General features: G+C 53.9%; 1 protein-coding gene across 2 annotated transcripts in view; it reads right to left on the bottom strand.

The window, feature by feature from the left end:
* Positions 1 to 18,062, bottom strand: part of Kcnb1 (potassium voltage-gated channel subfamily B member 1) — a 109,204-nt gene extending 91,142 nt beyond the window's left edge. For both annotated transcript variants that reach the window (XR_002822102.1, XM_004636047.2), the window contains exon 1: positions 17,320 to 18,062. Coding sequence is in view for 1 of the 2 variants with exons in the window: in XM_004636047.2 (XP_004636104.1) it covers positions 17,320 to 17,886 (567 nt within the window). In the remaining variant the exon portion in view is untranslated. The remainder of the gene's footprint in view (positions 1 to 17,319) is intronic.
* Positions 18,063 to 19,189: the final 1,127 nt, after the last annotated feature.

Raw genomic sequence — 19,189 nt, 5'->3', positions numbered from 1 at the left:
AGCAGGGTCATGCCCTAGGTCAGCAGGGTCATGCCCCTAGGTCAGCAGGGTCATGAAGTGAGCAGCTTTACTCCATCCTGCCCTTCCCATGGTGCTTCTGACTCGGAGCCAGGCAGCCATGGACAGAAGCCTTGGAAACCATGAGCTGAAATAAACCTTCTCTTTTCATCTGCGTATATTGGGTATTTTCTTCCAGCAACAGAAAGCTGACTGACACAGAAAGGATGCCCAATGGAGATGAGAAGATAAAAGAGGGTGATGCAATGTTCAGGTGAATAAAAGTGCAGTGTCAGTTCTTACAGGGCCTTTGTGGTCACAGAAGTCATTCTGAGAGGAAGGAGAAAGCATGCAGTGGACTGGGAGCAGCTCAGTGGCAGACTGTTTGCCTGGCATGCAAGGAGCTTTGGGTTCCATCCCCAGCACCACAAGGAGGAAGAAAGGGAGAAGAGAGAAGAAGAGAAGGACGAGTTAATGACCCTGCACTGCCTCCCCCATCCAGAACTTCGGCACAGAGCGAAGGGGACTGGAAGCAGGTCTGTGAGGAGTGACTGGGCGCTTAGCACACTCCGACCGTCTCTGATTGTCACTGAGCCACTCTTTCAGCAAATATTTACCCTGTAGCTACTGTATGTGGGCACACCTGACCATGCCCTGCTGGTGTGGGGCTGAGGAGGCAGCGCCACGAGGCAGACAAGACATGATACGCGAGGGGATCGAGGGGCTATGAGGAAAGCTGGGAGGTAAAGAGTGATGACATGAGGAGGCAGGTGGCCTAAGAGAGGAGCGGCAGGTCCCGACTGCGTGTCGGAGATGGGCTAGCCCATCGCTCCTGCCAGCCCTTTTTCTGCTGAGTGCCTGTTATTCGTGCCATCAAAGATAGAGTTTAAAGACAAGTTTCAGCCCACGATCAATGGCATTCCCCTCCAGTTGGCACTGACAGTGCATTTGTGGAGACCGCAGTGACCAGAAACTGTTTCACTTCCCTGTGAGCCTCCGACAGCCACACATCCCCAGGGCGGGGCAGCCTCAGGCCCTTGGCACTCTGTGTGACCCTGGACCCACACCATTTGCCCTTCTCTGGATAACGGCAAAGTGTAATCATATAGGGCCCATGGGGGCTTCAGGGAGGCCAGCAAGAGGACAGAGGATCAACACGGAGGCCTGAGGGCCTGTGGAGAGGCTGAGCCACACTCCCCATCTTGCTGAGGACCCCGGTATCTGCTGGCATGGTTCTAGTGATAGGGCATCAGAAACGGTGTTTTGGGGCTGGTGAGATGGCTCAGGGGTCTAAAGCACCTACTTAGAACAAGCTTAGCAAAGCACAGGGACCACAGTTCAATCCCCCAGCACCACATGCCAGCCAGCCCCGCCCCCTGGTGGACTGAGCTGGCCACACACACACACACACACACACACACACACACAAATAAATAAAATTAAAAGAAAAAAGAAACGGTGTTTATTTTTGAGACAGGGTTTCATTACAAAGTTCAGGCTGCTTTTGAACTCATTTGTAGCCCCCACTGACCTCAAACTCACAGGGATCTTCCTGTCTCAGCCTCCTAAGTGCTAGAACTACAGGTGTACACCACTACACCTGGCCTCAACCCTCTGTCCTCTGCAACTGCCTCAGAACTGCTGCCAGGAGGGGAAATGATGCAGCCTGGTCACACACAGAAAGGACAAGCTGTGCAACAGAATGAGCCCGGAATGAGAGCTCAATGCCCAGCCAGCGCTCCGAATCTGCCTTCCAGAATCTGATCCCAGGCACCACCCAAGCATCCTGATCTTGGACCTCCAAACTCCTGACCAGCACCTGAGTTCCCACTGGGGCATCAGCACTTTGGCCTCGCCTGCTACCTTGTCAGTCATGAATAACGACACCCTGGTGGCCCAGCCTTTGGGTCCGATTACAGGTGTGAGAGTTCTGTCCAAGAACAGCAGTCTTAACCTTGAGCCCCGAGTCAGGACCTTCAGTGGCCGCTTCACAACACTGAACATCACAGCAGCGATCTTGGGTTCCTGAATTCTAACCCTGAACACCAGGATTCCAATCCTGAAAAACAGAACCCTGGGGCACCCCGATCTCTCCTGAGAATCTCTGAACACCCAGACTTTCCAGGCTGAAACAGTAGAGCTGGCATTCCTCCATCAGGACGACAACGACAATAGTAATGATGGAAAAAACCAACACAGTGAATCCTGGCTTTACTTCATGCCCAGCAGGCATCTCGCTTGGCATTTCACACGCCTTACCTCACTGGACCAATGCACGGAGGCTGTTATACCCACTGGACAGATGAGGACTCCAAGGCTCAGTGCAGGTCTGATTTGCCGAGTGGACATCGAGTGCTGCTTCTAGTCCTATAGCTTCGGCTTCTGCCCACTCAGGCTGGAGCTGGGCGAGGCCGATGGGACTTACTGGCTGATCCACTTGGGTGTCACCAAGTTGGCATCCTGCAGGCATGAGCTGCCTTCCTTTGCAGAACTATGTTCTGCATGGGTGGGGCAGTCTCACACTGCACGAATACCTGTCACCCTGAGCTGTGCCCCACAGCTGCAGAAAGGGGAAGAGTATGATGGTGAATATGACAGTGCTACTGGGTGGGTTGGATTCAACATCCCTGGGTGTGGCTGTGGGGGCATCGGTGGATGGGGGTCGCGTGTGAACGTGGCCTCAGTAAAGCAGACAGCGCTCCCTAGTGTGGGCGGATGTCTTCCAACCCACCAAGACCCGTGTGGAATGAACAGTGAAGGAAGGGGCTCGGCCTAGTAGCACAAGCTTGCAGTTCCAGAGCTCTGCAAGGTTCAGGCTGGAGCCCAGGCTACTTAGCAACAATGAGAACAGACCCTGTCTCAAAATTTAAAAATAAAATAAGGACTGGGGGTGAGGCTCAGTGCAAAGGCCTTGGGTTCATTCACTAGTATGGAAAAAAATGGGGGAAAAGTAAAAGTAGGAACTGGTCTCCTTTCCCTCCTACCTGCTGATGAGATGGGCCACAGCTTTCCTGCCCTTGGATGGGGGATTCCTTTGGGTTCAGGCTTCAGGGCTGAATGACACCACCAGCTTTCAGAGGCCTTCAGCGTGGGACCTCCCAGCCTCCATAATTCCTCATAATAAATCTCTATATAAATCTCCCGCTGGTTCTGTTTCCCTGGAGAGCCTTAATACAGGCAACCTGATGCCTGGGTCACCCCTACTCTATCCACTCTCTCCTTCCAGGTAAGGGTATCCCTCCCCTTTCTAGCCGTCCAAAACCCCTATGCTGCCAGGGTCCAGAACCAACGCCAAGTCTGCATGCAGTACTCAGACGTGTTCTGTCTGGCCCACTCAAGTGTTTCTAACATTTAAAAATTACTTGCCAGCCCTGGAAAATCAGGATATCTCACATGAAAATGTAAATGTCTTGCTGGCTGAGACCCAGCCCGGAGCTGAAGGGCAGCTTCGCATCTCCGGGTCGTGAGCAGACCCTACGTGACCCCTCCTGGCTGCAGAGTGGAGGTCCTCGCTGGCCTGGCTCTGCTGTGCTTCCATTCACAGCCTCCATGTTCACACCACCCCTGAGCCCCAGCTCTGGCCTCCAGGTCCCCAGGCAGAGTCGGAGCAGATGACTTTCCTGTCAGACTCTCTAGGACCCAAGGCCCTTCTGATCCTTCTGTTCAGCTGGTCGGGCTGGCTTCAGAGTGGTCACCCTGCACAGTCACACGGGCCTGGTGAGCGTGCTGGCATCGTCCTGTAATTCTTACAAAGTTCGGAATGAGAAGGCTCTATTTTGATTGTGCACCGCTCTCCAAAACTGTGTAGCTGGCCCTGCCAATGGGTCACTCGACAACAGGGGCACTCAGCCCCCCTACAGCCTGCCCTGGCACTGATGTCATCTGTGGCAAACCATCCCCGGGACTGGCCAACTCTCCCAGCCCAGATGCCACTGGGATCCCAAATTAGCATATAGAAATGACTGGGGGAAGGACTTGGAGCAGCAGCCAGGAGAGACAGGGAAAGGGAAGCATTCACTCCTGCCTCAGTGCCTCAGGAAGTGCCCCTTACCCTCAGAGACCATCGAGGTCCAGGAACTGTCTTAGAAAAGGAAGGGGAGAGACAACTCCCCAGGAATGATGCTTCATGCTTAGCCTGACACAATGCCAGTTTTCCAGTGCACCTGGCTCCCAGAGCCCATTTCCCACCCGAGGAAACTGGGGCCCTGAGAGACCAAGCAGGTCCCAAGGACTTCCCAGGGTCTCATACGGCAGCACAGGGAGAATGAACCCAGGCCACGGGACCACCAACCCCGACCCTCTCCCAAGCAGACCACCAGAGGGGTGGCATGGGAGAGGCAGGGAGATCAGCAAAGGGGGAAAGGATGCCTAAGTGTGTGCAGGGGCCTAGTCTCACCCCACAGCAGAGGGACATTTTATCACAGAAGAGCTTCAATACCACTGCATCCAACCTGGTCATTCAAGGTCAGAGAGGCCTTTCCAAAGAAGTGATATATGAGCTGACACCTGAAGGATGGGAAGGGACCAGGTGGCTCTGCAAGATACGGATCCAGAGGCCCAGAGAGGTTAAGTGGTTTGCACAAGGTCTCACCGCTGGCTGGTTCTCCCTCTCCTACCTCCCTCCCATGAACACCACTGAGCTCCTCCTCTGTACCAGGCCCTGGGGGCAACCGGAGAACACAGGTCTGTAAAGTCTCCAGTCTGGGACAGATACTACATGTGGCTGTGGCCACACATCTGGAAGAAAGCAGATGTGCACCGCAGGTAGATGGGCGGGCTTGGCTGGGTGCCCATTCCATTTTACTTACAAATCGGGCAGGCAGCCCACCCACCCTGCTTCAGAACACAGAAGAGAGTGACAAGACAGTCCCAGGCTGTGAGAACATCCTGTCTTGCTTGGGGAGGTGACACAAGTTGAGGAGAAAATAGAACGCAAGCAAGCGGGGGAATGCTAAACAGGAGCGGAGGGACAGAGACCATGCAGGAAAGCATGGATCTGCGCCTGGAGGTCAGAGGTCAAGTCCAGGCTCCTGGCCAGGCCTCTCTGGCCACACCTTGTCATTCTCCACCACACCTCCTTCCCTCCTTCACTGCACTCAAGTGATACTTTGCATAATTACTGTTTCATTTAATTTTTATTTGTTTAATGCTTGTCTCCTTCCCAGAGCTTATAAACTCCGCAATGGCTACGGATCGCTTTTACCAGCTCACGTTTGTTCTCCCTGCTCTGTCACTGTGCCTCTGGTTTTCTTTGGAAAAATCACCTTTCTTCTATGTCTCATCCCAGCTGTGGGAACCGGCTCAGTGATTGGCTTGGGGCCTGGTCAGTGAAAACCAGCCCTGGGAACCGCTGGGACTACTGAGAAAGAGATTCGCCCATTACCCAGAAAGGAAGCCTGGAGGTCAGCTTTCCAGGTCCATTGGTGCTAGGAAGCCAACAAGGAATGGAGTTTAGAGATAGAGGAGACCCTGTCCTGGTGACTTACTTAAGACCCTGGATCCAGCCCCACCTGAGCCCTTACCTAACCCAGGACTTTCCAGCTGCCTTTTTCCTGAAGTCCATTTGAGCTGTGTTACCTATAACCAGACCAATCTGAACTAATAAACAGACAAGTACTATCTGCCTTGGTTTCTTTGAGACAGAGTCTTGCTACATAGTCCAGGCTGGTCTTGAACTCACAATCCTCCAGTTGGAATGACAGGCATTCTCCACCTGTCAAGTGCTATACAAGTGCTTCGCAAGCACCCAGCGCGGCGTCTGGCATTCAGTAACACGCACTGAATGACTGTCGCACAAACACCGCATCATTGAAAGAGGTTCTCAAAGCAGTACGTGTACCCACATTAAGTAGGAAGGAGCAGAGAAGCCGGGAAAGGGAGCCAAGTCTGAGATGGAAGGGTTGTCCTGATGGTGGGGGGAGGGCTGAGTCAGATTACAGTCGCTATTTCAGGGACTAATACAGGATGTGCAAAGCTACCCATGGCGAGAAGGGTAAAGCGATCCATTCCAAGGAGCATGGGAATTCCAGCCAGGCAATAAGCAAACAGGAGGCCGGTCAGTACCACCTCACCTTGGCTCCTGCTTCTTGTGGGCTCTGCACGGCCACTCGGGTACAACAGGATCCACAGGGGCTCTGAGAGGCAAGGCTGGCCAAGGCCAAGACCCCAAGGATCACACCGGCCTTGGACCCTCGGGGCAGGCCTTACATAGCAAGGAGTGTCTGATGCCGGTGTATTTTTAGAAGCTGTTTGTTTCCAGGTCCATTACCTGGCAGATGTAAGTGACGGTGCAGAATTGACAAATGCAACGTCATTCTCTCCAAGCTTATGTCTGCCTGCCAGGCCGCAGTGCATGATTACAATAGGGGCCAGTTTCAGTGCGGGGCAAAAGCGGGGCACAGGAGGTGTGGGGGACACCTCAGCCCTCTAATTTAACTGTGAATGATGGTGTAAAGCCACTTCTCCCTGCCCAGCAAGTACGGGCACAGGGAATAGGTTGCTGGAGACACGGAAGGAAGGGGCTACGCCTCGGGGAGCCTAGCTTTGCAAGACAGCGCCTTCCACTCATACACCATGAGATGACACCCACTTCCTCGCCTGTTCATTCCATGAACATCTACCAACAGGTGACGGCAGCAGTCCTAATAGTTATCAGGGACACTGGCTGAGCACCCGGCTCCGCTCTGAGGGCTTCAGGAAGAACTGGCACCACAATTCTGGTTGCTGTGAGGCTCTCTAAATTATGGAGCAAGAAACTGAAGCCCAGAGAAAATGTCATTTCCCAAAGGGGACATTGCTTAAAAGTGTCAGAGCTAGGCCGGATGTGGAGGTGGACTCCCTTAAGCCTGTCTCTCTGGGAGGCTGAAGCAGGAAGATCACAAGCCCAGCCTGGGAAATTTGGTGAGACCCTGTGCACTAAAGGAAAAAAAAAGGCTGGGGGCAGAGGTCAGTGCAAACAGATCTAATCCCCAGAGTACTCCCAAATCCCTGAGCCAGGATTTGAATCCAGGTAGTCAGGCTGCAGAGCCTGCCTCCTCACACGCCTTGCTGTCTGCCAGTGGCCCAGGCAGGCACCCACAGAACAGCCTACACACCAATCTCCCCGGAGTCCCGCCCCAGGAAAGCAGGGATGCCAGGTTTCCAGAGTTGTGGAGGGAGCAGTGGGTGCTGCCTGGGGTGTGGGCGGTGGAGGGCATGGTTCAGGAAGGTGCTGCAGGAGAAGTGGTAGCAAAACCAGGCCTTGGGGGGCAGGGTGGGGCACAGGCAGAGAAGAAGCAGCAAGGGGTTCCAGGCGGGGGATCCCCTTAGACAAAAGCGGGGTGCAGGATGAGAAAGAATAAAGTAGAGTGCAGGGGGTCCAGACAAATGGACGCAGTGGTAGCCAAGGGAATGAGGACAAGACAGTAGTGGGGTAGCTGAGCTGGAAGCCCAGGCTGAGGCTGAACTTGGTCCTGAGCAGTAGGAACCACAGAAGGCCTGACAGGCATAATTCTAGGTGCCGAAGATGCAGCCAGGAGTGACTATGACAGGATGTGGCCCTTTTAAGCTTCTGTCCAAGGGGAGGGCAAAGCAAGAAGGAAACAGAAGAGTTAAGTAATCTTGTGCTGTAGAGAAACGGGCAGCCACTGAGGGGAAGGGATGCTGTGGGCACGCACTCATGTGGCGTGGTCCCCTGAGCACAGCCTCCCTGAGAAGATAGCCTTTGGGCAGAGACTGACCCTCGAGGGAGGAAACTATACCAAGCAGAAGGTGTAGCTGGTGCAAAGGCCCTGAGGTGCAGGGTGCAGGTGAGGAACAGGGGGAGGGGTGAAGAAGGGGTGACTGTTGCGGGGGTGAGAGAGGGAGATGCCAGGTTGTGGAGCTGCAGGCGGGCTCAAACAAATGAGAGTTGGGAGGGCTCTGAGCTGCTATGAGTGGAGGAGAGAGCTCAGTGGGGGACGGGTGGGAGGAGGAGCTGGAGTCCAGGCGGGGGTGGCAGTGGTCACAGTCTGACACTGTGTGCTGCTCACACTGTCTGCCATCCCTCAGCTGCACCTCTCTGGGCATGCGGGATGGGGGCCACGCTGGGGGTGCCCATCCATCATGTCACCCCACCAACAGTCCTAATACCACCAGCCTGGACAGCCAGCCCTTTGCTAGCCAGTCCCTTATGCCACATGCAAAGGCCAAACAAGAAGGAAACTATAGCACTCTCAGAAGGAAGCCTGTGGGGACAGTTGTGCAGCACTGGATTTGGCAATGATTTCTTGGTGATGTCACCCAAAACACAGGAAACAAAAGAAAAAAAAAAAAAAAGGACTTCATCAAAATTTAAAACAGCTGTGCATCAAAGGCCACAATCCACAGAATGAAAACACGAGCCACAGAAAAGCGAATAAAGTGGGCATGGTGGTGCACATCTGTAATCCCAGCACTCAGGAGGATCACAAGTGTGAGGTAAGTATGAGCTATATAAAAAGTCCAAGACCAGCCTGGACTATGCAGCAAAACTAGGTCTCAAAAAAGCAAACAAACAAGGGCTGGTGAGATAGCTCAGTGGACTAATTGCCTGCTTAGGCAAGCACAGGGACCGGGGTTCAATCCCCAGTGCCACATGCCACACTGGCCCCACCCCCAGGCATGCTGAGCTGGCCACTGAGACCAGGCCTGGTGGCGCACGCCTGTAATCTCAGCACAGGGGAGGCTGAAAACGAGGATCACCATGAGTCCAAGCTGCATAGTGAGACCCTGTACCAAATACATTTTTTTTAAAAAGCATCAAAAACCAGAGAAAATATTTGTGTATCATGTATCTGATAGAGTTAGTATTCGGAATATAAAGAACTTTTACAATTCAACAACAGTATCTAATAACTCTTTTTGAAAGCTGAGTAAAGTACTTGAGTAGACATTTCTCCAAAGAAAGCACAGCACAGAATGGCCAGTAAGCACCTGAAAGGCATTCATCACTGCTATATGCAAATCAAAACCACAGTGAAAAGCGACCTCACAACCTTCAGAATGGCTATTGTAAGAAACAAAACAAACCAGAAGCTAGCAAGTGTTGACAAGGATATAGAGGAGCAGAACTCCTTGCAGGGCTGGTGGGAAAGGAGCATGACACAGCTGCTGGGGGAAGCAGTCCAACCGATCCTCAAAAGATTAATCCTAGAGTCTCCACAAACCACTCCTGGGTGTGTTCTGAAGAACTGACAGAAGTTTGCACCCCAGGATCACAGCAGCATCACTCACACCAGCGAGGGCGGAGGCCACCAAGAGGGCATCGATGTTTGTGGCACAGACATAGAACAGAATATCAGCCAGTCTTAAAAAGCAACATCCTGATGCATGCGGCAGCAGAGATAAATCTTACGGACACCACGCTACGTCAAAGAAACCGGTTATAAATGGACAAAAGATACCCGAGTCCACTTCCTTGAGCTTCCTGAAATGGCCAGGCTCTGAGAGACAGGAAGGAGGAGAGCATACGTGAGGGGCTGGGGGCCAATGAGGTTTGTTTCATGGGTACAGAGTTTTGGTCTGGCAAGAAGAAAAGTTCTGGGGACGACCCCCAGGCACTGTGAACACACCCAGCATGAGGGGATTCTACCCTTAATGTTGGTGACGATGGTAGACTCCTGTTATTTGTATTTTACCAGTTTTTTGAACAGTCACTTAGGGATGTGTTTTGCACCCCAGGCTGAGGTGTGGCTGTCTTCCAGGCACAGAAGATCCAGGTGCACAGCCAGCTCGAGGAGCCCTGTCCTATATCCCCTCCCCTCTCCACAAAGGGGAGGTTCCTCGGGACTCACACACTGTGGGTAAATGTCCCAGCTCTCAGCAATTCCCAACAGGAAAAGGGACCCATGGGGATGCATCCGAGAGCCTGCCTGTCACTGCTGAAGGTCATTCACATTCTCTGTCTGACCCCGGTCTGGTGGTCACTTCACCTCCCTCGTCCTCAGTTTGCACAGCTAGAAGATCAGGACACTACCCCATCCCTAACAGGGTGACTGTGGGACTCTGTCCTACTCACCTTTAGTGCTAGGTGTTATGGCTTGGGCCTACACATCCCCCAAAGCCTCATGTAGTCATAGGTGGGGCTTCTTCAATGATGGCTGACTCCACTGTGTGTGACTGATTCGTGGTGCAATGCTATGATTAAGCGTGCTGGGATTAACAAATGTGATTACTGATCGGTTTGGCACTACCCTAAGTGCAGTACCCTGGATACAACATAGGGAACAGAAACTATCATAAACTGTTTCTCCTCGGTGGTCCCTGTCTGCCATGGCACCCTGCCTTGGAGCCAGCTGACAGATTATAGACTGAAACCTCTACAAACTGTGAGTCAAATAAACCTTTTCTCCTTTAACGTTGGGTTTCAGGCCAGATGTGGAAGTGCCTGCCTGTAATCTCAGCACTTGGGAGGTTGAGGCAAAAGGCCATAAGTTCAAGGCCAGCCTGGCCTACCTAGTAGTGAGTTCAAGCTAGCCAGATGTCTCAGTTACTTTTCTCTCATTGCTGGGACAAAACACCCAACACTCAGAGTTAAGGAAGGAAAGGTTTCCTTAGCTCACAGGTTATGGAGGTTTTCCTCTAAACATGGCTGGCTCCAAGGCAGAGAGGCACGTGGGAGAGAGCAGCAGTTCGGGGGGGGGGAGAAGGCGGGTCGGGGGGGGGGGGGACGGACGGGACACACACACGCAGAAAACAGCAAAAGCAAAAAGTTAGGAGCAGGGCCAGGGAGATGGCTCAGTAGAATAAGCGCTTCCCTGGCAAGCGCAAGAGCCTGAGTTCAATCCCGGGTTCCGGAAAAAAAAAAAAAAAAAAATGGGGAGCAGCCAGAAGCGAGCCTCTCTCCCTCCTTTATATTGCATGCAGGTTACCCACCCAGGCACCCAGGACAGGTGCAGCACGCACCCCCACAAGCCCAGCATCGGACCAGGAGGCAATCATAAACTCTAGAAACCTGGCCCAAAGCTTTGGGGAAATCCAGACACAAACCATGATATCTGCACTATACAGTTAAGACCCTGTCTCAAATAAACAAATAAAAAGGTTAGCTTTGGGTGTCAGGTAGGTTGGCTCAGCAATAAGAAAAGTAACTAAGACACTAGGTGCGTGGCAGATCCTCAGAATAGAGCTGTCCCTGCCACCACCACTATTGCTTTAGTTTCATCCAAGAACTGGAGATAAGGTTGACTGCACCCAGCTTGCCCTAGAATTCCCACTTTGAAGATGAGCCCTGAGCCGAGGTTGGGGACCTCCATTGCAGATGGTGTAACCCAGGACACACTGATAGGTGAGCTTCCACGATTCTTTGGTTGGTTTTCCTGGAACCAGATCCTCAGACAAGAACCTGAGCATAAGTGGGTGGGTAGGAATTGATCTGAGAGAGCTTTGGCAGGACAGAGGGAAGAGAGAGAGGTCAGAGAGGTCCGGTGCTGGGGCGGCCGGGAGACCTGGGCACTAGCAAGGAATGCACACCTGTCCTGGCCTGTTCCCGGTAGCGCTGGCTTCCTGCCTTTCCTGGACCCCAGTGGCCAGACAAAGCCACCAGGCTTGCAACAAGCACACATCATTTTATAAGAAGAATGATTTTTTTTTTTGGGGGGGGGTGGCACTTGGAATCAAACTTATGACCTCGTGCTTGCCAGACAGAAGAATGATTTTTGCAAAAGAACTTATTTATCCAGCAGGAATGTTCAATACATTCTTTTTTTTTTTTTTTTTTTTTTTTTTTTTTTTTTTTAGACAGGGTCGCTATACACCTTGGACTGGTCTTGTGCTCACTTTTATGACCTCCAGGCTGGACTCGAACGAGCAGAGCTCCTCCAGTCTCAACCTCCCAAGCGCTGGGATTACAAGCATGTGCCACCACGCCCAGTTCCGAGGCCACCCGGTGGGTCCCTGCATCGGGGCTGAGGCTGCATGCCTGGGGACCCAGGGCTGAGACTGCATGGCATGTGGGGCTAGGGATAGAACTCAGGTCCTTGTGCTTGCCAGGTAGGTGCTTACACCTCTGAGCTATCTCCCTGGCCCCATGTTCAATAAATTCTAACTAAAACAGGAGACCTAATATTTAGTGAGGGCTTTCTGTGTGGCAGGCCCTCCAGTAAGGGCTTTCCGTGCATTCATGCATTTCATTCTGGTGGGATCCCGGCGGGGCCCAGGTGCTGCCGCTGCCCCCAAGGTATTGTCTGGAGGAGAAAGCAGGGCACCAAGAGCTGAGAGCCACAATCATTCGCCTCACCTCATCTACGGAAGGCAGGAGCCAAGCCCTGAGCCTGGGCGACATGGCTCTGAAATGGCGCCCCCTCCCACAACAGTGTCAAGTATGGGTCGTCAATAAAGTGCAGGGTATAGAGTTGGTGCCTAATGCGTGTTTGTTCTCTTCCAGTTAATTAAGCTTTGGCCAAACTGCTTATTTGGCCAGCGCTTTCCCTTCCTAAGCACTTTCATGTCGCCATCCCAGAGAAGCTTTGCAAACCCCACCCCTCCCAGGGACTGTTGCCAGTCTCCGGTCTTGGCCAGGCTTCCTAGAGGAGCAGAAAGACTCTCAACCCCATGGGCCAGCAATGGTGGGGCTCGAAGGCCTCAGATGTCCACGAGCATTCACTGTATGGCTCAGGCAAGTTACGGAAGCAACCTGTGCCGCTGGATCTCCTTTTGTTAAATGGAGACAACAAATCTTACCAGATTTCAATATTTTTCATGCACTATCATATTTATCCTGTGAACAACCCTGTGGGGCAGGTTTGATTTTCACTCTCTTCGTAGATTAAGAAATAAAATCTACAGCATGGAGTATCCAAAGTCTACACCTGGGAAAAGGTAGGGCTGGACTTCACAGCCAGGTCTGGAAGAGCCCATAGCCAAGACTCTGAATCCCTGGAGCTTCGTCCCTGTACTAAAGACAGGGACCTGAGACGCCTGCCTTGGGGCCAGCTGAGGTCCAGCCAGACCCCTGAGAGCACTGAAGAGCCCAGGGGCTCCGAGTCAGTCCCCATTCCACTTGGTGACAATACATAAATGAAAAGCCTCGACCTGCTAGGGCAAGAAATCCCCAAGGACTGTGACTGGCAGTCCCACGACGGGCACCCTAATGGGACATAGTGGCAACTGGAAAGGAGAATCTGGTGGTGACACAATCACTGTGACCACTCAGCAAATCCATTCCCTCCCTCATCTGAAAACACTAGATAGTTGCTTCCCTGGCTTTCCCTACTGCTAGGGCGTGAGTATGACCTGACCCTGACCAATGGGATTATCAGAAAGTCTGCTAGGATGTTCCTGGGAAACTTTTTTTTTTTTTTGTACTTTAGGGAAGGGTCTACAGGGCATTCAGGGCCTCACTAATAGATCGGACTCATAGTGATCCACCTGTTTACAGCCTCCCAAGAGCTGGGATCACAGACGAACACCAGCACGCCCAGTCTCAATTGCTGTCTCAATGTGCTCCAGGGGTGGGCCAGCACGGCAGGCCCAGGGATTGAAACCCTGGCCCCTGCATCTGCTTGGCTGGTCCTGGAAACTTTTCCCATGAAGAAAAAACAAAAAACAAAAACAAAAACAAAAACAAAAAACACAAACCATAGAGTGTAGGAAAGAATACCTTTCTTTAGGAGTTTGGACATCACTGTCTACATTTCAGGGCTGGAACTGGGCAGCCACGTTGTGATATGAGGCATCAAGCGTGAGGACCAAGTGATTTGCAGAAGTTGGAGGAGTAGAGAGATAGGAAGATCCTGAAATCCAGATGGCACCACTGAGCTTTCATTCAGCTGGAAACCATCTACTTCGGACCTTCAGGATATGTGAAATGACATATCCTCCTCCTTTTGGAAGCTGCTTTGAGTTTTCTATTCTGTTACTTACAGCCTAAAGTACTCCTAACAGGCACACTACCTAATTGAATTGCTGGAAGGGTTTCAGTGAGATGGTACATATGCAATACACTGCATCAGTACTTGGCACAATAAACAGTAGTTACTCTGGAAATCAGAGAATTAGATCAGGGCTTTAACCCCTGAGGCTGTTCTAAGGAAGGCCTGGCAAATCAACTCCCTGTGCTCCTACTGAGAAATGCCTTTCGAGTTTTCCCAGAAAGCAGAAGCCCGTAGTGGCCCCAGCACTGAGCCACTGTCAGCCCTATGGGGCCGGCCCCATCTTCCAAAGAAGAATCAATCATGCAGCCTCTTGCCTAATGGATTTTGATTTTCGCTCCCCTGGTGGAGAAGTCTAGGGCCTGTGCTGTGGTTTGTCTCAGAGTTGCCAGAACAGCCCATCAATTATTAACAGCATCAGATCAGCCTTCACAGAAGAAAAGGGTTTGCAGCAGCTTGGCCCAGCCCAGCAGAAAGGACTCTGTCCTTTATTATCCTTGAGGACAGCAACACCCCCTACTATGTGCAAGACTGGGAGTGGGACTGCGGAGAAACACCATTACATAGCTACCTGTCAGGGCAGGCTCTCGGCCTCTACTTCTCAGCGGGACGCTGGGCCTGGAGCGGTGAAGAAATTACCTAGGACCAGGGAAGAGGAGGAGCGAAGGCCAAACCCTGACTGTTGCTCACTCTTAGACAAAGGGGACAGGTGAAGCCATTTCTGTCCCTCACCAGCACCCAACACCATCCTCCACTTGGTCTCTCAGCCACGGCCTTGGAGAAATTCCCATGAGCCCTGCTCTCCTGTCACGCAGGTGCCCAGGCTGGGGGCTGGGGTGGCCAAGTACAAATGACCGAAAGAGGGCTGAGCTCAGGGGCCTGAGGCACAAGTGGTGAGGAAAAAGTGCCGGATCCCACAGCCTGAGCCAGTGGCTAATGGCTCTTCGTTCACTCCCTCATTCGTTCATTCCAAGCGCGGTTATTAGAGCTCCTTTAATAACAAGTTGTGCCAGGCCCTACGACTTGTGGTTGGAACAGAGCAGAGAGGACAGTTTAAGGAGTTCACAACTTGTGGGTATGATACAAAGAACCACAAGGCAAATACAACACGAAGTGGGGCCTCAGGCCATGTGGGACAGAGGCAGCCTGATGCAACAATGGGAGGCACAGACTGCATAAATGGGGACGGAGGACAGACAGCTGGCAGCAGGAGCAGCGAGTGCAAAGGTCCTGGGGTAGGTAAGTCCTGGCCCGCTGCAGATGGCAAGGAGGCCAGTGAGGCAGAACCGAGTAAGCCGAAGAGCAGAGGAGATGAGCTTCGAGAGTCTCCTCAGAAACACCAGATTCTGTAGGCCTCATAGGCCACAATGGAGTCTGGATTTTATGCTACGTGTGATGGGAAACCTCCAGAGGACTTTCAGCAGATGAATAATGGAATCCAATTTGCATTTTGAAAAGCTCACTTTGGCTGTTGTGTGGGGAATGGATTATAAGGGGCAAAAGTGGAAGCAGGGAGTCATAAGAAGTTGGGGCACTTAATCAACAGGGAAGGAACAGAGTGTTCAAAAATCCAACACTTGGATTTGAATCATGGCTACTCCTGCCTGCCTGCTTTGTGACCTAGGAGAAGGTGCTTGACCTCTCTGAGCATCACTATTTGTTAAGTATTTGTTCAGTAGCAGTCAGGATTTCCAATGGGCCTCCTGCCTGCCTGTTTCAGCTCCAGCTGCAGAGAAATCCTAGATGGTCCATCTGCCAAGAATACAAGCTGACAGCCCAGCCTGGGATCACAGAGAGGTCATGAAGCCCCGAAGCTCAGTCCCTGTGATCGGATTAACCCGAGGGAGAGGAGAGGCCGTTTATACCCAAAGAGCATCTCCTGCAAGCTGGAGCATCTGCATCTTGCCACCAGTCACCACTCAAACACAGACAGCCCTTTGCCTGCTTCTTCACAGAGAGGGCAGAGCCCCCATCCTGCCCTCAGACCTCCTGCCACAGGACAAGAAGAGGCACGTCTGGGCCTAAATGGGATGGGCAGTGGGGGAACCTGTGTCAGACCTGGAAATAGCAAAATAAGTCTGTTGATCCTAAGCCGGTTAAGGGTGAGCAACTCTCACAGTGAAGGCTCTCTGGACACGAAATGGGCAGGATTATGGCAGGAGGCAGGCCATCGCATCCTGGGTGGAGACAGGGCCTGGGGACTCCATGTCCTCTTTAGTATCTGCAGGCCAGAGAAGAAGTATATGGGCTCACCTCCGACCAGCTGCCCCCACCTGTGTCTACTCTGGGGACTTCTCCCTGAGCTGCTAGGTCTGGGGAAAGGATGCCAGAGCCCCCTTCTGACTGGACCAAGAGAGGGGCCCCTGAGCCACTAGGCTCCCACAAGGAGAGATCAGACAGATGAGCACCAGCCCCAACTAATGAATGGTGGTGGCCTCTTTCCCTTGTCCTTTTGGCCGGAAGCTAGTTACCTGCCTGTCCCCGCTCCTGGAAGCCAGAGAGAATTTCATTCTCCCCAACTTTCCCAACCTGATCTTGTAGGATTCCAACAGCAGCATCTCTGCTTGCCCAGCTTGCCCTGGGCTCCTCCCCACCTGTTCTACAGCTCGGAACACACTGTATAGTCCTTTGCTTATGACAGCAGAGCTCTGGACACATGAGGACAGGCCCCAACCCACTGGGCACCTGAGTCCCAGCTTGGCTCAGTGGAGTCACACACCAACCAGTGGCCCCTGCCCTAAGAAACTCCCCATCCCTTGTGGCGCCTGCTTCCACCCAGCACCCGCCCTGTGGGGTCACATGAGTTCCTGTCTCTGCTTCTTTACTTGTCAAACCACTTCATTATTCTCTCCAATTTTAAGATGCACATGCTCCTCCAATAGCCAAAGCTTCTTTAAAAGCTGCAATGAACTTCTCTTCGAAGAAATTCACCAAATAGATTGATAAATAAATCAGTATCCAGATGACCCTCCCCCACAAGCATTCACAGGCAAGGCCACGTGTTGGATCATACACACCACCCCTCTGTGTCTCTTCCCTTTGTTTTTCTTTTATGTTAAAAGGACCTGACAGTATCTCAACAGCCTCCAGGCGTGTCTGGGTTGCTCTCATTCCTCTCCTCGGGCAAGTGGGCTTAGAAGCATAGGGGCAAGCACCATCGTCACAGGGTCACCCACTCCAGCCTGGGTCTGGGACTTTCCAGTGAAGCAGCCCCAACTTTGCCCCGTCCCCGAAATGCTCTATTTCAGCGTTCTCTCTTGTCAGATACGTAGCTTTTCATAAGGACCTATAAATCATTTCCTCCAACAGTGTAGGGAGAAATTAATGCCCAGGAAGTCTAAGGTCATTGATCTTCACATCTGGGGACTTGGCCAAAGACTTCCCAACAACACTCCTCGATCTAGGGACGTGGGCTCAGCCCTGAAGCCCCACAGCGCCACCATCTCAGACTCACCTTGGCAGCCACAGAGGAATTGGGCTTCTCCAGCAGGTCCCAGAGCTTCTTCCTCTTCTCTGCGCAGCACGTGTTGTCGAACTCCTCTCCCTCGCGCTCCCGCAACGTCTCGGCCTCACGCTTGAGCTCTTCGTTCATCTGCTCCTTCTTCTGGTGGTAGCGGGCCTGACAGCAGGACTCCAGGTAGATCTCGTCGATGCCCCAGTAGTCAAGCTCTTGGCTAAAGCTGAGCGCACACATCTCCTCCATCATGTGCAGCCGCCCTGTGCGGTAGAAGTTGAGGATAGAGGTGAAGGCGCCCGGGTGGCGGTCGAAGAAGTACTCGTTGTCGTCGAGGCTGTAGTCGTCGCACACCTCCAGCAGCGAGTCATGCGTGTTGCAGTCGCGGAGCTTGCCCAGCCGCGTGCGGGGCAGGCGGTCCAGGGTCCGCCAGAGCACCTCGTGCGCCAGACCCCCGACGTTGAGGCGCACACGCCGCGAGCACGCCTTGCTGCGCACGATCTCCATGGGCTCGGGCGGCAGCGAGCTGGTGGAGCGGGAGCCATGCTTCGTCATGCCCGCCGGCATCGCTGGTCCGGCCGCCCCCGCCCCCCCTGCCCCCCCAGGCCGCTGTCACTCGACGGCAAGGCCGGCTGCCGCCGGGGAGGGGGGCAGGGAGCGCAGCGGGCCGCTGGGGTGCAGGGGTTCGCGCGTTCGTGCGTCACGGCCGCCTTCTCACCTCCATCCCGACGGCTGCGAGGCAGAAAGCGAAAGCAGACGCGGGTCAGCGAACCTGGAGCTGGGCATGGCTCCTCCCCGCCTCTCCAGCAGGGTCCCCGCCGGCCTTGACCTTCCGGGCGCTTAAGCGGCTCAAGGGGGTGGGACGGCGGGCGCTGTCCCTCCCGCCGGTGCTGAAGTCAGTCCCACCCCGCGGACGGAGGGAGGGGCCGCCCTTGGGCGGGAACGGGCCGGAGAGGAGCCCCGCGAGCCGGGCAAGCCCCACCCCGGGCCGCTGCGGCCGAGGAGCGCCCCAGCCACCCGGGGCGCTGTCCGCCCCTTCGAGTGCTGAAACTCCCTGCTCCGTGGGTCGCCCCGCTGTCCTGAACCTGGCCCTGCCAGAAAGAGGGCAGCAGCGTGAAAAACTTTTTCTTTCTTTTTCAAACGAGTTCTCATCTTCACCACCACCCTCACACTCCAGATAATCAGGATGGAGGGGCAGGGGTTGGCAATGGGTGTGCTTTTCCTAAATTTTAAAAGATGGGGGTGGGGGTTCTGGGACTTCAGATGCCCACCTGTCACAGGTCACCACGGACGGAGCGCTCAGGACAGCCTCTCCGTCCTGGAGCGACCCCTCTCCCCAAACCACCGGAGCCCCTCCCGAGGTGGCCGGCGCCAAGGCCAGCCGCGAAGGCGCAGAGCCGAGCTCGGTGTGCAGTCCTGCCCTCCCTCCCCTGCGCCCCCTATCCTGTCGCAGGAGGGGCGCAGAGCCCTCTGGATCCTCCTGCGCCGTTCTCCCCTCGCTTCTTCCCCGCCCCCCTTCCTCCTCTCTCCTCGCCAGCGATGGCTTTTTATAACTCCGGGTTCTGCGCCTTTCCCCGGGCTTGGAAGGGAAGGGGTGGGGGAGGTGGGAGGCGGGGAAATGAGCTGAATTTTCTGGCCTTTCAAAACGTGCCCTCCTCCCGCCGCGCACTGGTGATTTCGGGGGCTTCCCCGAGCCCACAGCGTGTGAGGCTCGCGCCCTCGCCCCTCGGCCCTCGCCCCTGAATGAGCATCGCGCGCCTCCTCGGGCCACAGTCCCTGTCCCCCCACCGGGGCCAAGGAGCCCGGGAAACCCGGGGAGCCCGACAGGCCGAGCCCCGCAGCGACCCCCGCCCGCGCCCCCGCGCCCCGC

Source organism: Octodon degus, unplaced genomic scaffold, assembly GCF_000260255.1.
Source record: "Octodon degus isolate 3935 unplaced genomic scaffold, OctDeg1.0 scaffold00077, whole genome shotgun sequence".
Taxonomy (NCBI): Eukaryota; Metazoa; Chordata; class Mammalia; order Rodentia; family Octodontidae; genus Octodon; species Octodon degus.
This window is presented reverse-complemented; position numbering and strand designations above follow the sequence as displayed.